Source organism: Dermacentor andersoni, chromosome 2 (assembly GCF_023375885.2).
Source record: "Dermacentor andersoni chromosome 2, qqDerAnde1_hic_scaffold, whole genome shotgun sequence".
NCBI classification, from domain to species: Eukaryota; Metazoa; Arthropoda; class Arachnida; order Ixodida; family Ixodidae; genus Dermacentor; species Dermacentor andersoni.
The window spans coordinates 236,211,971-236,236,400 of NC_092815.1; the positions used below are offsets into that span (position 1 = coordinate 236,211,971).

The following is a 24,430-nucleotide window of genomic DNA, read 5'->3' on the forward strand; positions in this document are numbered from 1 at the left end:
ACGGTCGATGGGGCAATGCCATGCTGTCTGCACACGTCGATTTGCTTTTTTGCCTGCGTCAATTTCTTGCAATACGTCCATTTTGTCCTGCAGCAAAAACTGCTTTCGCTGCTTCTTGGCACCGTTGCTAGCTGCATTCATCGTTGGATCTTGCACGAACATTGCCAAACCTTTCGTGAAGTTTTTGGTGAAGTCTGTGGCGAAGCAGTTGGCACTCGACATGGTGATGATGACAGCTACTGCACTCGCGGTTTCTGTTTCATGCGAGAGTTGCAGCGCTGTTACTTTTAGCCAAATTCGTAATACTGATGTTCCTTGGTTATAAAGGAGAAAATAAACTATGTGCGTTATTCTTAAATATACACTGCATTGAAATTAGTAGTTCTGAAATATCTTTACACTGAAGGTATAGGCAATCTGGCGGGGATTTTGAAGATATTCACGATATTTGAGAAATTTGTTTATGTGGGGTTCGTAGTAACGAGATTTGACTGTACTTGCATCTGTGTGGATTTCGGTATCGGCGTCTTGGTCGAAATGTGCAAGTTTCAGTGGCGACTGCAGGTGTTGTTTAAGGCCTTGGAATGCTTCGAATTGCAGTTTCGCCACTTAAAACTCGACATCTGATTTTGTGAGATGAGTCAGTGGCTTGGCATTATGAGAGGAGTCCTTGACAAAATGCCTATACAGTCGAACCCACTTATAGCAATATTCAAGTGCCACGAAAATTCCATTGTTATAGCCAATAATCGTTATAACGAAGTTGCATGAAAAAAAAAAAAAACGACATAGGGGGATGGCGTAGCTGTTCTGAGAAAACTATAATGGCGGGGAGGCTGGTGCCTCTTCCCACCGCCTTCCTCCATCCGGCTGCTGATTGTGCTGACTTGTTTAACTGTTTAACTCTGCTTCTCGTGTGGTCCGATCACGTGCAACAAGCAGTAGCTGTCAGCATTCAAGAATAGTAGTGCTATAACAACTGGAAAGACGAGTCACAGGTGGCAAGTGGCATGCGAGCTCCGCCAAGGCATTCCTAGGGTGGCCCCAAAAGGGGCCTTTTAAGAATGCAAGAAGGTTGACGTGGCAGCCTCTCCGCTTGAGAAATCCAGAAGAAATGCTGGGGCAAGATCGCCACAAGCATCTCGCCACCTACTTCTCACCGGCTTGCATGAGAAAACCCCATGTCCACCACCCTTGCATGCTTTACATGAAGCTTGTTGACATCCTTCCCCAAGGTATCTAGGTGCTCCATGTAGTGCAGCGGAAGGTCTCTCATGAAAACGAAGCCCCGGGGAAACTGAATCATCTGAATCATCTTGCGAGGACAACTTTGAGGCCCTACCTTGTGCGTCATCGCTGCCGCCGCCGTTGTCGCTGTTGCCGTTGCTATGCGATGCAAGCACATTTGCCGCAATCACCTCATCGGTTAGAAGCACTTTGTTTGCAAATCTATAGCAGTACGCTTTTTTTTTCACCGGCAACGCTGTGGATTGCCGATGATAAGTGGGTGGATCGGCCATCTTCCATTTTGGCGGCAAGCCAAACGAGGCTAAGAAACCACGTGGCCAGGAAAGACTTCGATGCAAGCGAAAAAGATTTGCACGGATGACTTAATCCATTGGCAGAACTGCGCAGAATGAGGGCCTAGCAAGCAATCTGAGAGAAGTGCTGTCAGAGCAGTTGGCACAGTCCATTCGTGTTTCGGAGGGTGGTGCAGCACAGAGCTATGAGCAAAGCCCATTTGTGTTCATCGTTATAACCAATAATGTGGCATGGGGGCATCGTAGTAAGTGGGTTATTTCCCCATAGAAAACATACAACAGTTGACGGTACAGCAGCTTCTCAGTGCTATAACCGATATAGTGTTAAAACTGGTATCATTATAAGTGGGTTCAACTGTAGTAGGAACAGAAGCCAAGGAATCTGCACACCATCTTGTTGTCAATGGGCTGCAGAAATTTTGCTATGGAAGCTGTCTTCTGCTCATCAAGATGAACTATGGACTTGCTGATGATGTGGCCCAGGAAGAGGAGCTCTTCCTACGCAAATTGGAACTTTTTCGGCTTCAGGGTGAGTCCTGATAACCATAAAACACAGTCACTCAGCTGTCGTCCTGCCCATGGGAAGGTCAACAGAGTTCCTCCATTGGTCGAAGTTTTGGCGCGATCCGGGCCTTGCTTGGCGTGCACGTGCAAAATAACAAGCAAAATAACCGAGGCCTTCCATATCAAAAAGTGCACCAATATGCGCATGAGCAATCTACAGTACTAACTGACAGGGACTTTGCCTTTTTGAACGCCACGTGATTTTTTAGAAATATATATTTTTAGTACATTATTTATTTATTTTATTCTAAATGCTCTGGCACAGGCATGCTTTAGTTGGCGTCTATCCGTCCATGTCTGTGTGTGTGTGTTCACACGTGTAACTTCCTATATATATACACACGTGTCACTTCCTTTCTAAAAATAAACTGAGTTGCTAGTCGGTGCCTGTGTGTTTGTTACCTTTGCCCTGTGTCTCGTCGCAGTGCAGTTTCATAATGAATAGCTACCAGCTTGGCCAACTTTCAGTATCTTTATAAGGCCTTAACAAATATGAAGGATATGACAAAAGGGACAGGAGAACATAATGACATCACTAGTGAGCACAAAGCCTGTGTTGCATATTCTCTCATGCTGCACCATGATTCAAGAGCAAGGAGACAGGGCTTCTTCAATTTTCCACTTCTGGCTACCCGCGGGCTGCCAGAGCCAGCCAGAGCGTCTTCACTTTTCTCAGGGTGCTCCGCTACCCATGGCTACCCATGGGCTGCCAGAACCTGCCAGGACGATTTTGGTCTGGCTGCTCTCTGGAAGTTCTCTGGCTAGCAGACGACTAAAAGAGGCGATGGGCACTCACTGCCATCTTTGCGGGGACTTTCACGGATTGCAACGTGGGCGCTTGAAGACTTAAATTTACCTCACTCAGCCAACTGTCTACGGTCATCTTTGGATTTCCTTACTTCTAGCATTATCTTTTTAGGTGCTAACGCTCCGTTCCGCATTGCAAAGCGGTGTGATACGAGCAGTGGTGAACCATTTGAAGCTTTTGTGTGTGTATGTGTGTTTGTCCCCTGAAGGCTTCTTCGCGGTGGTGATCAGCACGCCGTGCTCTCATGTGCGCATGTTATCTGCATCGTGTTCCACGCACGTTGTAAACGCTTATTCATACATTGTGGTACATTTTGGGTTCGTCTTTCTCTGGTGGCGTTCCTTTTCACATATCTCGCGTATGTATATATCTCCTTTTCTGCAGTTAGCGAAGGCTTTGCAGCTAGCCCGTGTTCACTCAGTCTCCGTCGTATGCTTGGCTGGCAACTCGATACCAATGTGTGTCCGAACTACAGGCCGTTGAGCTAAGAATGCACTGATTGAGCAATAGGTACACGTACATCAGACACAAGTACGTTGGCTTATTGCTCTCATGATTGCGACCAATGTTGTTTTTCATGTGAAATGTTTCGCTGGTCAAAGGTGGCATGCATTTTCATGCGCCAGCCGCATCCCCAGCTGCTTAGGGTCAAAATGACAAGCACCATCAGCCACAGCAAACTTTCTGAAATCGAAGCCCAAGCAGGTCGGCACAAATTTTGTGCGTATAAGGCGTACCCGATAACCTGCTTTTTCATGTCTTGTAAAGTGCTGACACAATGCCAACTCATCAATGTTGCTGGTGGACGACGTGATCGCTGCGAGCAGGGATCCTCGAGCTTTCGCTTTCCAGGATACAATCACTTACGCACAATTTTGTGTCTTGTCATCGGATGGGTCGGAGGCCATCTGTTGCGCTGCGCAAGGTGAGGTTGGCCCAGTGCACGTCGTGCGCCGAGTCGCGCGAAAGTGCTCGTATCCCTGAATGCAACTATATATTTTCAAGCTGGTAACACATAAATGAGCCGACTAGGTCGAGCGCATGCCAGCCTCGCCGGGCGCTGCCATGCTGGTAGCATGTTTACATTCGGCGAGCTGTTCCAGCGTTCGATTTTGCAAACTTCGCGCAGGTTCGGGTTGTCTTGGGATCCCAGCCCACGTGACTTTCTATCAGGACCAGAACTAGCTGGCTGCCATCTGGCTGCCAGCGGCCTGCCAGAACTCCGAAAAATCAAAGAGGCCCATTCATTTTGCTGCTGGTCCCCTATCCCCCGCGTCACAAGGACACACGTCGTCTGCATTACAGGGCACCGTGAAAGGGCCACTGTCTTACAGCGTAGCATTTCACCCAAAAAGAATGGAGGTACTTGCCCCATCAACTGCAGCCGGGTGGAAACCAAGCCTTCGGACCAGCTCAGCAGTGCTGGCCTTGTCAACACCCTGGTTGATGTCGATGGGCAGCTTTAGGATGGCCTCGGGGTTTTCCTTGGCCACTTCCTCAATGTTGACCCCACCCTGGGATGAGGCGACAATCACTGGGCCCTGCAAACAGCAGTCATACTCACATCCTTTGGGTACCAAGCAGATGATGCTAAATATAAAACAGCTTACGAGAGAACCAGGGTTAATTGTAACCACAGGTGACAAAAGTGCAGAGGACAATTACCTGAGGACTTTTACCATCTGAAGTGACACGCACAGGCATATGTCACTGGAATGTGCCCTAATTAGCTTCCCTGAGACCAACCACTACAGGAGTGCCCTTTCCCCCGAGCTCGGTTCCGCCTGGCACTTCCTTGCCGCAGCAGTTGCCCACAGGCACACTACAAGTTGGTTACGCGAGACCTTTGCTCCGTTGACTTATGCATGGTGGACCACTACCAGGTTAGCCTAGCACAGAGGGTGCGCATACTCAATCAATCAGCCTTTGCCTGCAAGCCGTGACTGTTGCACTGTAGTGTAGCCTGTTTCTGCTGGCAATCTGAGTCCAGAGTCTTCTCTGTATCATGTTGGCGAGTCGACGAGTCCTTGCGTAGTGCCCTTTTATGCACTGCAGAGAAGCATCATGCCCTTTCCTGCCCTGCACCCATAGGGTGAGCCTCCTGCAAAGTTATCTCCATACTTTTGACCTCTTTCAGGGTCACCGCCGTACACGTAAGGCGGCGCAAACAAATCCTAAGTGGCAATCGCCATACATTAGAACCAGCAACAGAACGTCCAAAAAAAAAAAAAAGAAGGCTATTTGAAATAAATCACCGCCTAGCCCTGCTCCCGAGGTCCTGTAACCTTCCACGACTTGCAGGAAAAATGTCTTACGTGCTGCCATCCCTGGCTTCTGCAAAAACCGATTTCTCGCTTCGCTCTACGGTGGCTGCCACCACGACAAGTTCAGGAGTATTCTCGCTTCACCTAGTACTATATCAGCACTCTCGCTCATTTGGGTTACGAGTGTCTGGGAAAACTGATTTCTACCTCGTTTTTTAAGCCTTAAATTGTTACTGCAAAATGCTCGCTTGCATGGCTCTCCCGTAGCTGAGCGATTACTTTGTTTACAGGTGGTCGCTCGCCAACCAGAGGTACTGCCAGGCGTGCGTCTCATTTTGCAAGACGCGCTAGAGCCGATATAATCTTTTCCAGCGATCTTTGACTTTATTATTGCAAGTTTCTCACTCACTTTGCGTGCACCATTGAGTTACTCGTGCTATGACCGCGCATCTCTAGGCTGAGCTATCTAATAACCCACTTGATTTTTCGTCCTTCAGGCCTTTTGTCATCGGTTCAGATGTGGCTGGGACACTGCCGCACCGCCATCTTTGCTGGGATCGCACCCTCCGTGCGACACATAACAAAAGTGAAAAATGAAAAGGAATGTTTCGAAATATCTAGCTGTGTCAAACCAACCTAAGACACAAAAGTAAGTCATGAATTTTATTATATTTGTGAAAACTAAATTTTGATATTTTACATAGGTATTCAACAATAAACCACGTATAAAACTGCATATATTTAAAAAATGTTGTCGTTTCTTTTTTTGCTTATAAATTACTTCTTTGGTTGGTTTTTTCTGAAGTAAGTCACTCCAAAGAACCTGGAACTTCAATAAATAATGTGACCCTAGGGGGACGCTTTTTCAGAAAAAGATGTGACCCTCAAAGGGTTACAGCCACTAACACTGTTGCAAAACTTTCTCGGTGTATGCGACCTATGTGAATCTGATGTACTCTCGTGGCCTTGTCTATCAAGACAACAGCGTTTAGAAGTGTGCGATACTCTTATATTGTTTCTGGACAGTTGATAAGATGACTTGTTCATTTTTCTTTTTTGCAAGTGTTACTTCTATTATCCTGTGATATGCATGAATTCGCTGTGGGCTCTTTATGTGCCATCTATTAGTCCTATTTGGGTTCCCCTCATTTCCCTAGGAATAGATGATTCTTTATTCCTTTATTCGTTAACCTGTGAGACTCCCCACGATACTCATTTCATTATAGCAACTTCCACATTTCCTACTGTGGAAATGACATTGATATCCTATAATCTTGCATCAGTTATTCCCTTCACATATGCCCAGAGATTGAGGCTCGGCCAAGGCCTCAATCTCAAATCTGTGCATCAGATTTAGCAGAGAGTCAATTTGTTAATGCACTAAAACCTGAACTACACAGTACGAAAGCCTATGAGACAATCCCATGGATTACTTAGGCCTAAATTCACTTTGGGCATACCACAAACAAATCAACAAACAATTAAATATTAAAATTTTAAATTAAATTATGGGCTTTTACGTGCCAGAACCACAATCTGATTATGAGGCCCGCCGTAATGTGGGACTCCAGAATAATTTTGACCACCTGGGGTTCTTGAAAATGGGCACCTAAATCTAAATGCACGAGTGTTTTCGCATTTCATTCCCATCAAAATTTGGCTACCATGGCTGGGATTTCATCCCACGACCTCGTGCTTAGCAGCAACAAACAAAGATCAGCAATGTGGAGGCTTACAAAGTGCATTATCTTTGGAATGCACATTATTTGAGATGAACTGCAGTGCCGTCATGCAGGCCCTTATGAGCAGGTGTATGTGTTCCACTAGCTATGTTCTGTTAAACATATGCAAACTTGCCCAGCTCTTGTAACACAAAAGACCACAGGCCTGCCTTCTGACATTCAAGGATACGTTCATGATAACGAACAACTGGAGCATGTCGGGCAGCTATGAGAAAATTTGATGAAGCCCCACATCCAACGTGCCAGGTAAGTGCAGGCCACAATGCCTCCCTTGTGATGGCCAACTGCCCAAGCTGGAGCAGCCATGTGTTGGTATGGTTGCAAGCCATTCCTTCGTGCCTTGTAAACTAAAACTGTGAAAATTTGCAAAAAACATTTTTTTTAGTCGTTCATTTGACACCTACAGTAATCATCATACCTGCCAACGACTGAACACTAAAATTCGTAAAAAAAAAAGGCAGATGTGACCGAGGAAGGAGGGAGGGGATGGGGGGGAGAGCAGAAGGATATTATATTTTTTTAGTTTGCCCTGAACACACACCTTTGGTAGGATACATACCTAATTTATTAAACGATTATTTAACTTTAGACAAAGCACACAAGCAGCGGCAAACTGAGGGTAACACGGACTTTTGCAGCGACCTTATTGTTGCTAATTTTGCCTGCGGTAGGAAGTTCTGTGATGTAGGATCTCTCTGGTGTCCTTTCACCATCAGAAGATTTCCAAGAATATCTTTGTAGTGTGACAAGCAAAACTATTTCGTAAGCAGAATTTTTCATAAAATTTGATGCAACATTTACAAAATTTAAAATAACCTAAAATTCGTAAACTTTCTGAAAAATTCGGAGTTGGAAAGTATGTAATCATGCTTAAGAATAAAATGCACCACACAAACAAGGACGAGCGGTCAAGGGACATGGACTACTGCTAGACCGTATCTCTTGACCTCTCGTCCCTGTCTGCATTGTGCCTTTTATTCTTCCTAAGCATTATGGACCAACTCGCCCAGCAACAAGTCTTATGTACCCTCGTATCTTCTAGAATTCCTACTCCTGCCTCGTTTACCTAGAATGAGTTATACAGATTTGAGCACCTTCACTAGGGACAGTACTTGTAACTTGTACATATCTGCCCATGAATCTTAGACTTGAAGTAACCTGCAATTTCATGCACTCTATGTTAATTTAAAAGTGAAGTGAAACATTGCTGAGAACTCAGCTTTGAAGCAATAGTCCTCGGCTGGCAGGTTTGCAGAGTTGATATGATTGCAATAAGCTTCCCGCTTGTTGGAATGCAGACATCCTTTCTGAAGTTATTGGGACTGAGCTCCAGTTCACAGTTGCTGTGAGAAGAACTCTGCATGCTTCTTCCAAATTCTATCACTAGGTAGATAAACTGAACACTGTCCAAAGATGCAAATTTTTTTATATCGGCATGTCCCATAGGAACAAAACAAAAATATTGTTGACGTTCGCACTGTCCATTCAAGCGCCACCGACAAGCCTCCTCACATGTTCAGCTTCACACTTATACAAGCCCCCAAGCCATCCACGCTTAGTAAACATCTTCACTACGTAAACAAGAGAATGTGCCTTCACATTGAATTGGTGTTCTTGGCTGGTTGCTGGTGTGGAAAGCATCAAGCATGCCCTCGCACTCAAATTACTCAGCAAGGAACTCACATTGTATTCTCGCTCCATCATGAGGGCGAAGTAGTACTCGCGACGGTTGTACAGGCGCTCGGTGACCATCACTTTGTTCACTTTGATGCCCTTTTCGCCCGTCTGTTTGGTGCGCAGAGTGTGGCCAATCATCTGGCTGGCAAAACTCTTTGCTTCACTAGGCCTGCAGAGAAAGGACACGTGCCATGCAGAGGCCACCACAATCTTAGCACCTGCGACGAGCTGAGGCGTGCGGTTAGCTGCACATACAAACCACGGCATTTCCTTCTCCTATTTTTTAAATTTATTTAGAAGAGAAACCTTCTTTACTAGATATCGATTAATTGATTTATGGAGTTTAATGCCCCAAGGCAACACTGAGGTCAATGTCTCATAACATTGAGGTTATGAGACATTATCGTGCAGGGCTCCAGATTACTTTTGCCCACCTGGGTTTCTTTATTGTGTGCCTAAATGGGTGCCCCCTTTGACATACCACTGCAGCTGCAGCAGGGAATCGAACCCTGTCCCCAGCAGCATAACTCGACAGTCATTCAGCCACCATGGCAGGTAGGCAGGTATTGCTTGTGAAGGCTACCTGAGCAGCAAGTTTGTTATACCTTTTTGGCCCATGCCTTCAGCGCGTGTACACGTGATTGACCACACGAAAGAAAAGTGTAGTTTCTAGCAAGAAAGTAAGCTACGCGCTTCGCTTTTTAATTCTCAGGTCACTGTATTATGGTCTCCAACACTGCAACATGAGCCCTGACTTGGTTTGGTAGCCACAAAGTAGTCGGTGTGTCAGCTCTACCTTCTGTTGTTTCGACCTTCACATTCAAGCACCTCTGACAAAACAATGTTGTCTGCTGTAGGGGAAAACAATTACACTCATTCAATTGCCAAGCCATGTAAACATCCGTAAGTGCACATGCCATTTGGGGTACCACTGGATAATTAAGTTACCATCCAGATGCTTCCCATGGGTGCTTGTAAAAGAAGTGGACCCCTAAAGAGGAAATCGCCAGCAGCTCTAGTTCAAAATGTGTCACTTATTCTCCTTGTACTGCTTGATGTCATTTCACATCACAACCACAAATTAGCAGTCACAATAATTACCATAGACAACAGGTATAAAAGTGTTTTCTAAAATTTTAAAAGGATTCTAAGCAAAAGAATTTACTACAAAGAGAAAAATATCAGTAAAATTTTTTAAGTTGTGGTGCACTTTGCACCAGCATCTGAATATGACAAACTGGCTTCCTTCCTCACTTTGCCCAGAATTTGATTTTTTCTTTAAGACACTGGTGTCTCACAGCAAGCACTCTGCCCTTTCCTTGTCCTTTGCTGCATGCTTTTTCTTTTACAAATGGTATGGTGCCACCATTGAAAAAGAAGAGCCTTAAAGGGTAACACTGGCAATTTTTTGTTATCCACTAGCCTTAATAAAATTTTGAATATACATTCTCTTTTGCACTCTGATCATCTCTGCCAAACGATATGGCTGCAAGCCATTTAGTTTTGCTGAAAATGAATGTTAAAGATAGGTTGCATATTTCAGACTCATGCCCACGAATGTATGATGTTTTACTGGCCACCCTGTGTTTGTGACATCAGAAACTACACAGCCACTTCGTGCAGAAATGACGAAGCTGGCTCCTTTTTCTACGAGAAGACGGCCAACAATCATCGTTTTGGCAGACGTGATGACTGGTGCCTCTCTTCGTCTTGCCATAGCACAACCCGCTGAACAAAATGGCAATCCTTCAGCGTTCGCTGAAATTGCCGATGTGTAGTTTAAAAGAGCTGGAAAAGCTCCCTGCGTCGACGGGAGATATCCTCAGCTTCGCTTTTTTGGCATTAGCACCATGTGTACTGCATGCTTACCACGCCTTCTGCGTGTTTACATTACGGTAGTGTAGAATCTGACATCATCAACTCATCGTGACATCACATGAAGCAACCATACCTTTTAGTTTTGGTACCTCATTTATCGGTTATTTAATGACTGATAAGTTTCTAAGCAAATTAAATTGCCCTACACTGGTAACAGAACCGTCAATGCCATTTGTAAATGAAAATATCCTAATATGGTTAAAGAAATGCCGGAGTTGCCCTTTAACCCTAGACAGCACGCAGAAGAAGGCATCTATAACACGGTTCGCACACCTCCTTGAAAACCTTTGAATTTGGAAAAAGCGATTCAAGGGCTCTTAAAACTCCTTAAAAGAAATGTGCTTTCTGAATTCCTTGAACACTGGGGTTGGGGTGACTTCTGAACATTATAAGTAGCAAACTCCACACAGGGGCTATGCCAAATTATATTCTTTTGGGAGTGTTGCTAACTGATTGCAATATGGCATGTCCACAGCCACCATGGAGCTAGACAAAGCCAGATCAAGCAACCAAGCTGTGCCACCATTTTGTTGTTTTGCTACTTGGTCCAAACTGCAGCAATTATTGTTGCGCCCTAGGCTCTAGAAATGCCTGGCAGAGAGCAAAGTTCAGCTGTTTGGCATTAAAGGGTCTGACAACCATACGAAACGTGTCTTCAGATTATAGTGCCGATCAAAAGATTTTTCACTCACAATAATGAGAACATGCATAATTTTATCCCTTAAATAAGGAATTATATTTTTGAATCGGCACTGAAACTTGCACGAAAATGACACCAAAAGTCCTGCAGCAAAATGTGTTATCGGGCCCTGAAAACAGTGTCCATTTCTACATAAATGTACAGTGTTGCGGCTGGAGGTGGCGTTCGGGCCAGGAATCCACCAAGCCCATTGGCGAGTACGTCCAGTAGTAGAAATGAAAGAAAAAGGGTTTATTTTACATTATTTACACTGGCTCCAGATACGGAAGCCCACTCCATGCAGCAGCATATTAAATGTCTGAATTCACATCAGGACACATCAGCCTTCCTTACTGCACGAAAGGTCTACGCTTTTAATACTGTGGTCTTCCGTAGGCGACTAGACTACGGAATATGATGACTGTATCGTGGCCAATCACAATCTTCGAATCGGTCGTAACGTCCCGCCCACGATATTGCGCTGTTCCGCCGAACTCCACCTCCAACGTTGCACCTTCGCCTCTGCATATTTAGCAACCTGGGAATCCGAGGTCGAAGCCGTTCCCATGGTAGCATTCAAAGTTGGCCCTTTTCATGATTAGATCAGGTCGTCAAGTGCAGCTAGAGGGGTTTTTCTGGACACGTCAAGTCGGTGTCAACGCTGTGTTGAGTTCTGGATGAGTGTTGATGAATGGGTAGGGCTGCCTCGTGGCAAACATCTAATTAATGCCCTTGGCCATGTTCAGATGTAACAACATGGCTTCAGGTGGCTTCAAATGCTATATCTATAAAGGCACAAGAGAGAGAGAGAAATTTATTTACAGAAAGGCAGAGAGGTCGGCCTGAGCTATAACTTGCTCTGGCCTGCTACTCTACACTGGGGAAAATGGACGGGGAGGGAATGGGCTGATGAATGATGATGGTATAAGGAAGAGATGCGTATATACAAATTCACAGAGTTGTGGCATCTCTAAAGCCATGCGTCCAGCCCAGTGGCTTGGAGAAAAGCTATAGCGGCTCTTGTTACCAGGGCTGCGCTGGTTGCATTAGGCCAAGGACCTAAAGGAAACTCGTCCGATAGCGGTCTCTCATGGATCTTTGCAACGGAAGAGACAAGTTGCTGTTGTTCTTGTGCGTTCACGGGACACACGTAAAATATATGTTCAAGTGTTTCTGGCACCTCACAGCATTCACAGTTTAGGCTAGTATCACTGGCACCTATCATATGTCTACAACGGTTGGTGAATGCGACACCAAGGCGAATCCGGTGCACCATGCTCGTGTGGCTTCTTTTGAACTTGTGAGGCATATGAAATTTCATTTCTTGGTCCAATTTGTGTAATCGCTTGTGTCGTCGATCCGGTTGGGTCCAGTGTTCCAACGTAGAGTTGCGGTTTGCGCGACGAAGTAGGGCGTTTGTGTCTGTTCGTGAGAACAGAATGCGTACTTCACAAGCATTATCTAAAGCAGTTTTTGCTTCAGCGTCTGCCTGTTCATTCCCGATCAGGCCACAGTGTGAGGGTATCCACTGAAAGGTGACATTGTGGCCATTTCTAGTTGCGTGGCCGAGACTCTTTGTAATTTCTATAGCCATAGAAAAATATGGGCCCCGTCTGAGGACACAGTCAATTGTTTGAAGAGCTGGCTTGCAATCGCAGAATATCATCCATGCATGAGGAGGCTCCTCGGAGAGAAATCGAAGTGCCTCTCGGATAGCAACAAGTTCTGCGGCAGTTGATGTTGAGCTATGGTCTAGTTTAAACCGCCGAGCGATGATCATATGTGGAATGACGAAGGCTGCAGTGGAGGCATATGGTGTGACAGAGCCATCGGCATACACGTGTACAGTATCTCCGTACTCTACAGAAATGTGCAACAGGGTGAGTTGCCTGAGGCCAATAGATGCAACGGATGACATTTTAGTAATTCCAGGGATCTGCAATGCAACGACAGGTTTAGGCAGAACCCACGGGGGTATTCTCAGAATACAGGCAGGAGAAAATCTTGAGGGCAAAACACTCTGATGGCGCGATATAGTCCTTGAAAAGCTGGAACCTGGGTGGGTGGTAGGGAGCGATGACAGAGGATGGTGCCTGTGTCGGGTCAACACGCGAAAGTACATTCGAAGAGGCTCGCAGAGCAAGTATACCCCAATAGGACAAGCACGAGCTTCTATAAAGGCACAAAGATGTTTATTTCCTATTATCGCAAATTATCTCCGTTTATCTGTGTATCTGTAACCTGCAAATACTTTTATAAAGAAAGTAGCACTGCCTGCGCACAAGGTATAGGGTGCCTCTAGGCCATCGCGGTACTGAGACAACCTGGCAATGAAGCGACACCATTAATTGATGGAGCACTGCCATCTCACAAGCTGCTCACAAGTGTAAAACCAGCCGCTTCATTGACTGTGCCACAACGACGTGCAGGCGTCTACACACCAGCCAACAGAGAGTTTTCAGGATGAGCACATTGCACTAACTGCGCAACATGCACCACCACACACCTCAGATGATTCTGTCTATTCGTTCAGTGGTAAGACACGTAGGTAGTGACAGTTTCCTCTGAGATGCCTCTGAGTAACAGAAACAGACCTTTAAGGCCACATTTTATCCTTTTGCCGGCAGAAAATTATAAAAAACAGAAGAGGGTCCTTGACATCTCTACAATAATAAAAATTGTTACAACTGTTTTTAGGCTGCAATCTCAGAATTTGATACAACAGCTATTCCGCCACCTGATCTGCATGTGTTTCAAATTTCTCAGTTGTATCAATATCAGTCATTACTATTGCCGGCGTCCGTACACAGTACGTAGAAGAGACTTCACAGAATGAAAAATTATGTTCTAACTATTTCCAGACATTTCCCAGATAAACTGTTGAAGGTATAGATGCTTCAGATAGTAAGCTTTCCATCGCACCAAGAAAAGAGGAATGCCTGAAAATCGGTTGTAGATCCCTTCAATGAGACCGAGTCGGACACTGTCAGTCATCAAGCTAGAATGCTATTGACATCATTTTAATGTGAACATCAACTCAGAAAAGCGATATGAAGAGCTTGAAGCGTGTGTCCAACTCGGAAGTTGCTTAGTTACAAGAAATTGCAGATAATAAGAAGGAGATATTCCTGTTTTTCAGCATATGTGTACAAATAAGGTTTGTTTCCCCCTCCTTCAATTTTGGCTTTCTGCATTCTTGAAATCCTTGAATTGTCCTTGAACTTTGGCTCAAATGTTCCGCGTGAACCCTGGATTCCATAGTCACACTAGAAATATTGTTCAAGAACATCCTAACAGCAGCTGTCACCTGCAAATGCACAGTGCTTCAGCTACATTGGTTTAACAGGCACTGACAGGCTAGTTGGCAATGCCATGATTTTGGTGAAGCAGTGCACTTGGAAAAAATATGTGCACACAAACATGAATTCAGTGCCTATGTATGCCCTCATCATTCATCTTGGTGTGAACGTCTTTCTTTTTTTTTTTCCAAGTGTGCTGCTTCACCTCCTACATAACTTGTCTATTTCTTATGTGCCCCTTTTCATGGAATGCCATATTGACGGCCATGCACTCCCATGAGCACAACATGCCATGTTTATTTGAATACAAGCTAAGAATTTTAGTTTTCCAAAAAACCTCAGCCTCAAATTAAATTCCTGGCTTACAGTATGTAATGCTGCTAGGTTCAGGCAACGCTACAAAATGCAGCAGCAGTATTATGTTTTTATCAATGTAGTTTTCCCATGACAATGCAAATGGTAGCAACTGATTCAATTTCATATTGCAAGGCAGTATTGATGATACATGCATACTATTTTGGGATACTCTTTTGTGAATTTGGTACCAGTATTATGATGCATTCAGCAAGGCATGTGTCAGTGTCTGTATTTCCGATATAACAATGAAGGTATCGCCTATCACAAAATCCATGAAAACGCCCAGAGTCACTGAAGGCAAGCAAATGATGGCAACCAAAGCATTTCTTAGGAGACAGAAATTTTTGCTGGCCTATATTTCTAATAACCAAACACTATCGATAATATGAACAATGCACAATGCACTTTCTAACTTACTTGCAACATATGGTGAGCGCCACCTCATTTTGATTTTTCTTGCGACAACACGATGTGGTTGGAGTGGCTTATACACGTTGAAAACAAGCGAGTAAACCAAAACTAAAGCGACACTCATTATAGGCTGTGCTCCAAGGTTGATCACAATCAGGCCAGCCCGTTTTAATGGGTGGGGATGGCTAACATGTCCTCGTGAAGGTGAAATGACAAAAATCCTAAAAGAATACCACAAGAGCAAAAAGTTCACACACACAAATGTGCGATGTATAGATTACTTACACTGATGCACTGCAACACAGAATTTACAGTCTTTGTGAAAAGTTTGTGGGCTACTCCGTGCTCTCACCATATCTGTCATTCGGCTGAGTGTTGTGGTTTCCATGGCACTCCCAACACTCCAGACCTTGACAATCAGCATGTTTTTTACAATTCCCAGAGTGTTGAAACTTTTGGCATACCACAGGAACTCTTTCAACCCTTTCACATGCTATGTACACAATTGTGTACACTGCGAACTTGCAGCTTTTCCTCACAACTTGTCGCAGTTGCAGCCAATCTGGTGGATTTAGCCAAATTCTCAACACCTTGTCTCGCAACTGTAGAGTTTAATGCGCCATATGCGAGTGCAGATACAATTAATGTGCGCAACATCCAGCATAGAAGCATATGGCTCGATATCACAAGATAAGGTGCTTTTTCTTTTTTTTTCCTGCATTTTTGGTACAGGTAGCATCCAAATCTACGTCCCACTGGTGGTGCAGATCTTGAATACTATGCCTTTGTTGGCTGCATGCAGTGGAACTGATTGCAGGAGGCAGAAACACATCATAGACGTTGGGTTCCGGACACCACCTATTCTCTACAGCTTTAAAGAAATTACTTGCTGATATAATGATCATGAGAGAGCCTGAAGATTCAATTGCAACACCTACATGCAGCTTGCATCTTCTCAATGTGAAAACTTGCGCCAAAAAATTCTGGGGTTTGCGTGCCAAAATCCCACTATAATTTTATTTATTTACATATACTGCTATCTCATTTAGAAGCATAGCAGAGGTGGGTTGCATAACTTATGAACACAAAATGTCAACCAACATGGTTAGGCAGTTCTTTCTGAAATTGATTAGTCGGCACTGAACGCAGAGAACCATCTAAGCTATTCTATAATTCAACAGTGTGTGGGAAAAAAAGAAAACTTATAGCAATCTATTTTTGGAATGAAGGGATCTATGTTTAATGGGTGAGTACGTTGGGTTACTCGCGCAGTAGGTGTGGTTAGCGAGATAGGCGCTTCAATGTTACTCGATCCGTGTATGATTTTGTGCAGCAGGATTAGCAGGTCACACTTGCAACGAAATGACAATGGGTCCAGTGATAAAGCATGTGGGTGGGATGACGGTGAAAACATACGGTCGTAGCGGCCATAGATAAATCTAACAGCTTTTTTCTGAATGGATTCTAATTTGGAAATATCCTTTATGCGATAGGGCGACCACACTACAGAAGCATACTCTAAAACAGGTCTAATTAGTAATTTATAGGCTGTAAGCTTGCACTCTTTAGTGCCGTGTTTTAAAGTTAGTTTCAGGCACCCTAGTTTTTGCATCGCTTTAGAGCAGACTATATTGATGTGATTAGGCCAACTAAGGTTAGTTGTGATAGTAAGTCCAAGGCATTTGAACTCGTTAACTTCGTTAATACTGTATCCTTGTGTGCTGTACATGCTGTATAATTATGAGGCACACTGTAGTGAGGGACTCCAGATTAATTTTGACCAGCTGCGTTTCTTTAACATGCACACAATGCATGATACACGGCCATTTTTGCATTTTGCCGCTATCAAAATCAGTGTATAGTCAAAAACGTGTATGAAGTGTCATGGTGGACATGGCTTGGAATGGACGTTGCGGAGCAAGGCTCGACTCGGCTAGCCAATGAACAGCTCGAATACACATGCAGCATTTGTTTCGCTGCCTTCTCCCTTGTTTCCCGAGAGGAAACTTGGTGATACAAACAGGCAGTGTGTGAACTAGTTTCTGGAGAAAATGCATACAGAAATCATATCAATGAAAAGTAGGATGCTGGTGGAGCTGATTTCCACAGTTACGACTGCATTTAAGACAAAGATCAAGAGAATGTGCAAGATGTAGAAGTTATAGAAGTTATGTAGAAGATGTAGAAGTTGCGTGGTACCATAAAAAATATTGAGAAAATACTTCAGTGGAAGAAAAAGCCTTTTTGTCTCCTCCCTCTTACCCCACCAACACTACCTCAGAAGACAGCTGAAAAGCCTCTTGAATCCGGACAGCAGCCCAACAGTGCACATGTCTTCAAGTGCATGTCTAATCTTCAAAGTTATTGCTGAAGCGACAAACACATACAGCGTTCGAACAAAGCACACGAATGTGAACGTGACTTACAAAAAGTGCGAAGGATGAAGACCGCTGCCAGAAGCTCGCCATCCTGCTCGAAGCAGAGCCAGCTCTCAGTTGTATAATTGCGAATTAGAGGACTGCAGAAGCCGATTGAGAATTTGCCACTCTGCTTGACAAAAGACCGCTACTGCTTCTACAGTTTTCGCGTCGTGCATGAGATGCATTGCTGAATTTTATGATCGCCGTGACACTTTGTACAGAAGTGTGTACATACCTGCAAAAAAATAAACGATGGCACTGACCTATCTGGATTCACTGAGGCCTACTTAGATGGCTCACTATGAAAAATAATTTTTTCTGAACAATTTGTGAGCTGCATCTGCAAGGGTTAAACAGCCTGTAGTCAGCATGGCAGTTGCGGGCAACGTAGCCTTATACTTTTGAGAAAGGCTGTACATCGTATGCACTGGCTTTACTTAACAGTCTACAGCTTAACTTTGCAGAATATAACATAGAGTGGAATATCATCGATACAATTCTGCATAATACATTATTAGAGATAATACTTTGTGTTTTTTCCCCCCGCAAACATCCCATAGGAGCAACATATTTTCATACAGTTATTGCGATTGTGTTTTCACCTGAAACTGAATAATACAACTGAAGAAGTGGGCTTTTACTGGTATTCCTAAAAATAATAGCTTTATGTTCCAGTGTACTAGCGTAAATAACACTCCAACTAGCCATGTGCAAAGCTCCAGCCCCACTGGAGGAAAAGTGCACGTGACGCGACGTCGGCGGTACAACGCTGCTGTGGCAGTGCAGCCATGCAGCTTCGTGGTGCACCACTGCTCGGTTGAGCAAGGAAATGGTGTTTTTTTTTTAACTTCCAAAACTTTTCTATGGACATTGAAATGAAGATAGCTCAGTGCAAACTGACGAGCCATTTTAATGTTGCCGAATAAAAGTGCGTTGGCCGTGGTTCGTGTGGCCGTCGAGTGATGTAGGTCTGCATAACGCGTTATGCATAGCAGTATCCCTTGACGCCATACAAGCAAGTTTGTCATTGAGTGTGCCCATTCGCATACTTTTTGGAGCTTGCTTTGAATAAGATTTTTCAGATCGTAAATTTTATTTTCCGGTTCCCACAAAGATGATATCAACGAGATTCCACTGTATTGTTTTGTCACTAAAGTTCTTTGATTGAAGTTAACCTAACCTAACCTAAAATTGTGATGTTGATCTGCAAGATAAGTTTAGAAAATGGTATGGCAAGCCATCAGCCCTCAAAATTTTATTGAGGGTCAATCACAGCAGCAACCCATTTCAATGTTCACCAATTTCAATGCTACTAATAGCACACATTTTCTTTTGTGGACTTCCGTTCAATCTTCATCATGACATGAAAACATACACACAAATAAAGAACATGCGTACATAGCACCCATAAAAATGTGCTGCACTAAATATGCAGCTGTAAACAATGCATATCCATGCAGTGAGAGCAAAAGAAAATAGAGTGTAGTAGTTTTCCCACCTCCTTTCAGATATACTGCTAGAGTATTTTCCCCTTCTTTTTAAAAGAGTCAACTGGAATGATCAAACATATCCTTGGCTGCAAATAGCCTCTTTCTGAGTCGAAACAGTGCAAAAGAACAGGACGAAGTGCTTTGTTGTTCTGTGCTCTTGCTATCAAACCAGCTAGCCCGCATCAACGCTCTCATACAGCCACTTTCAATGCTCTGAATGTTTCAACACTAGTTACCTTTTTTTTTCTTTTTTTACCTGTAAGGGGTTGTCTGTATACACCATTGTTTCCTTGTATGCTTTATAGTTCACAAGAGTGGCTTGTCGGGTGAGTTGGTACATGTTGCTTTGTAAGGGCTCCCTTCCTGCTCCTTTTGCTGTGCCTTGCCTCGTGATTCTTTCTGTTTGCTGGCATACCCTTACAAAGTATCATGCTTTCTAGATTTTTATGAGTATTGCTGCTTACTCCCCCCCCCCGCCTATCTCTGACCTACTGCTATAGTACTGTCCTTCAATACACTCAGCATTATTCTTAGGATACGTCACACGCTTTCCGGTGTCTATGCCATCCTGTCTCTAACCTCTTTCACACAAACTTTGGTCACTTAGTATGCGCTGTATTTCAATGAAAAAAAATGAGAGGGAAGAGCTAGAGGAGGGGCCTCGCCATTCCACACACCTCGTCAAGCTCTTTAATAAACACTGCACTTGTACATATACCAACTCTTCCTTGTTACTTCCATCATTATTATCATAACAATAATCACCATAATAGTCATCACAATGTATACAACATATCACATTGCATTAGTGTTGTCAATCCTCTGCAAAGAATAGACATACTGCCAATTTACTATTTTTGAAGATGAAGCCTTCATAGCAGACTTCATATAGGTTTGGAGAATCTGGGTATCTTGCAACCATTTCAAGAAAGAATGGTACTTTTGTGCTTCCAGAGTGTCATAGCGAGTCACAAATGGTATCAAAAGGTAGCTCTCAACGAGATAAGAGAGCTGGAATTAGTCGCATAGAAGATCATTTTAACAGAACAGGGGTAATTAGAGCCAATATGGTCAAGAATTAACCACATTACGCTAATTGCCTGTAAAGGGCGCACTGCTGTAGATACAGACATGTTGAGGGAAAGCTGCTGTATGGCACAGTTTTGGGGAACAGAGCGAGTTCAGTGGACTATGCATGGCTTGCGTAAAATTAGTTGCAGAGCTGGTAAAATTTATGGTATGGCAATAATTAATGCCATAATAGCCGAAAATGAGCCACATTGCACCATCAACCATATCTTCTGGACTGACTTATCTGTCTTCTTGATCAGAAAAAACCAGGGCCAACCAAGTGTCCAAGCTAAAGACAAGGCCGATGTAATTGCCTGTGAAATATGATACAAATGAGATAAAAAATGAGTAAATAATGAGCATGAAAAAGAGACACAAAGACACACAATAGAGAGTTGTAATCAATATTTAATCAAAGAGCCATTTGAACCAATATGTACACTAACTCTGCCTTTCTTTGGCATCGACATTTCGTTGACCCTTTCTTTCCTTTTTCTCTTTCAAACATCCATGCAACCTTCCAGTGTTCATAGAAAGTGCCATCACATCGCCACAGCTGTGCTAACCCTATGCAATAGTTCAGCTCTTTGGCTGCAGAGGTAAGACTGCAAAAGCGGGTCACACTTGCAAGTGCAAAACTTCATTCTTCGTCAATCAGTGCCAGTGCATGCGTATATTAAGCAACAGGTGGGGTACTCACGAAAAGGCCATTTTGACGCCACCCTTGAGCCCACTGTCAAAAGTGCCCTTGCCTCGACCCCCGGCTAGGACAAGAGCCTTGACCACGACATCAGGTGTGCCTTAAAATCAAATACCAGGTCACCTGTTATTTACCTGAATTTGACGTAAACATGTTCAATAACTGAAGTTTTGTCTAATCGTGAGTGTGGCACAAACATACAAACTGGCATGAACTTCTGACTGATTTTATTTCTTGCAAATATAAAGTGTACCATTTGTGATGAGGAAGGTGAAGTAAAAGCTGCAGATTAAGCAGGTTGACTGGCCCCACCACCTCAATCACTTGACAGCAATAAACAGAGCAGCTTAATCAGACATGTATCTACAAACATGCGTGACAAGTAAGAGCAGCAATGAACATATTCAGAACAAATAATAACAATAGGCAACTAAGCACCAAGGGCATTACCCACAACGAAAAAGTCATTTCATAAAACACAGGGAATTTTTTATTAAGTGTATGTGGCAAAAAAATATTCTATGGGCTGGTAGCCGTAGTTAGTGTCTTAAAGACAGTACCAGTATTCACTGTGTTGTGCGAAGCAAATAGGTATGTTTTTATGTAATTTTGGGGTGGTTTGGAAGTTAGAACAGCATTTATGGACTTCTGCCCTAAAAGTACATAAATAGTTGGTAGTCATGTTACTTTTAGAACTTTATAGCTGAGGAATAAACTAGCAGTGTGATGAGCATTGTAACCAAACACATCAACTGGTCACAATGCTCCTCTGCTGCTAAACAAATTTATTAAGTGCCTTTTGTGTGCTACTACCCCATATTAAAGGACAGTAACATAGGTGAGAGTAGAAGAGACAGTAATATATGAGTAGGTTTTGCCTGAAATACACTGCTGACATTTTCTTACAATACCTAGAGCCCTTACAGAGCTCTTTTTGCAGCTCTTCCACATTAGTATTCCAGAGTTTTAGCCACAGGAGAAATCTGTATCACCATCTTAGTGTTAACAGCGCAAAATGTAGATGGGACACGAGACAAGAAGACGACACCACAAGCGCTGACTTTCAACAACGTTCATTTGAATGAAACACGGCTACGTATACCTTTGCCCACAAGCGTCACAGACACGTCATTGCACGTCATGTGAAACACGCACTTTCTTGCACTCAAGATAATGATTGTATGTGCAAAAGCTCCAGTTATTTTTTGTTAGTAACAAGGATGGCGTGCTAACACATTGGTTACGAAGTCTGGCAATCTCGGCTGCCTCAATTATCTCCCGAACTAGCTGGTCAATGCGTCTTTTCAGCACTTCACAGAATCTGAATGCTGCGGCACAAGCTCTAGAGGGGCAATCCCTGACGTGGATACCTAGATTTCTGTTTGCCTGCTCGACGCTAAGTTTATGTTACTTTAGTCTTTCGTTTGTGCATCTTCCAGTTTGTCCTATATACTTTTTCCCACATTTTTGTTTCTCACATTTACCACGGCTTCTGTGCAATCCACAAAACGGCTCTGGTGATTTATGGTGCACCCTTGCTGCTTTATCGGCTCTTCTGCATTGACGCGTTGGCAGAGGCTTTTCAGTTTTTCCGGGGCAGTAAGTGCAACATTAACTCCAGCTTTGCACCCTATCTTTTTCGACCAGTAAGATATGCGAGCATGTAAGGCAGGGCCACGGTCCTTCACTTTTCTTTCAGTTTTGTGTTCTTGCCACCTTGCTCGCCATTGACACGCTTGAGCTTTAGGTTCTTGCTCATTCGTTCCGCAACAGACACAATAAGGTGCAATGGGTGACTAGCCCCAGTAAGGCGGTCAACCTGTCGACGAGAACTTTGTTCCATCGCGTGGATGCACGATTTTTTAAGCGCATTTGCTAGACAAAGGATAGCAATGGCTCTCTTCAGCAGTTTTGAATGCGCTGATTGGAATGACAGTGGCACCTTGTCGCCTCTGGGTTTATAGGCCCAGCAGACTTCCCCCCCCTCCCCTCCAGGTTGCAGTGGTGGCGTAGAAGTAGAGTATCCGCCTCACGTGCAAGAGGACCGTGGTTCGAATCCCGGTGCCACGCAATGTTCCACCGGATTAAAAAAAATATGCATGTTGATAAAATTACATAAACAGGCCTGGAGTGCAGCTTGATCCCGGTGACCAGAACCGGTAATGCACTCCCTCACCAGAGCAGGATTGGCCACCCTGGTGCAGTACTTGGCCACAACCTCCTATATGAACACAACAATCAAACCCCGGCCCTCAGTCCCCAGCGGCTGTGAAGCAACTGACCACGGCGATGGTCAGACCTGCGGCGCAGCAGAGGGTGCTAAAAATACCTGGGCCCGAACAGGCCGCCATTGGAATCTGAACCTGGCAACATTTAACGCTAGAACGTTATCTAGTGAGACGAGTCTAACCGTGCTATTGCACGAATTAGAAGGCAGTAAATGGGATATAATAGGGCTCAGTGAAGTTAGGAGGACAAAAGAAAAGATTGGGTGAGGGAACAAACGCGTGTTATGACATCTTAGTTGAAATCAAGAAAAAGAAATGGGCATGGGCAGGACATGCAATGAGGAGGGAAGATAACCGATGGTCATTAAGGGTTACGGACTGGATTCCAAGGGAAGGGAAGCGTAGCAGGGGACGGCAGAAAGTTAGGTGGGTGGATGAGATTAAGACGTTTGCAGGGACATGGCCACAATTAGTACATGACCGGGGTAGTTGGCAAGGTATGGGAGAGGCCTTTGCCCTGCAGTGGGCGTAACCAGGCTGATGATGATGATGATGACCTTCCCCCTAGAGAGCTTGAGTGTGAGATCAAGGAATCTCAAAGACCCTTGCGTGGGGACCTCGTGGGTAACAGCAAGTGGCTGAAGCACATGAATGAAGCATGTTACTGCCTCCAAAACTGCGTCATCTGAATTCGTGCCACAGCCATCACAGAGAACTAAGTAATCAGCAACATAACGAAAGACTTTTTGGATGCCTGTTCTGGTTAAGGCATTCTGAAGTAATCTATCTTTCTGGGAAAGATACAAATCACTAAGTGCTGGCACAATACATGACCCTACACACACACCGCATTTCCGCAGGTGCACATTCCCTTCCCACATAACATGAGTGGACTTCAAATATACAGAAAGGAGTTCCAGGAACTCACCAGTCAAAACCCCACACGCATTTTGAAAAGCGACAGCACCGTGTGCATCTACACATTTTTCCATGCACTCCAGAATGTCACCTTGGGGGATCGAATAATATAAATCTTTACCGTCTACAGAGCATACTGCAAAGTCAGTGCTAGAATTGTCTCTTAAGAACCTTATTAAATCGTCTGAGGATCTCAACAGGGCAATCGTTTTCTGCCATGTGCCCTTCTCGGATACCATAACCCGGAGGGAGTACTCAGGTTTATGCGTTTTTACAGTGAAAAACATGTCAAGGGATGATTTTTTGCTAGTTTCGATGCTATGCACTAGGCGGTTCAGCTTGAGGTTTCTGCATTGCTTCTTTGCAGCTGACTTTGCTTTTTG

At 44.1% G+C, this 24,430-nt stretch overlaps 1 protein-coding gene across 3 annotated transcripts in view; it reads right to left on the reverse strand.

The window, feature by feature from the left end:
• Positions 1 to 24,430, reverse strand: part of ScsbetaA (Succinyl-coenzyme A synthetase beta subunit, ADP-forming) — a 79,185-nt gene that overhangs the window by 36,397 nt on the left and 18,358 nt on the right. For all 3 annotated transcript variants that reach the window (XM_050186746.3, XM_050186747.3, XM_055075716.2), the window contains 3 exons: positions 20,902 to 21,001; positions 8,603 to 8,765; positions 4,280 to 4,454 (listed from right to left, as the gene is read on the reverse strand). In XM_050186746.3, coding sequence (XP_050042703.2) covers positions 4,280 to 4,454; positions 8,603 to 8,765; positions 20,902 to 21,001 — 438 coding nt within the window. The remainder of the gene's footprint in view (positions 1 to 4,279; positions 4,455 to 8,602; positions 8,766 to 20,901; positions 21,002 to 24,430) is intronic.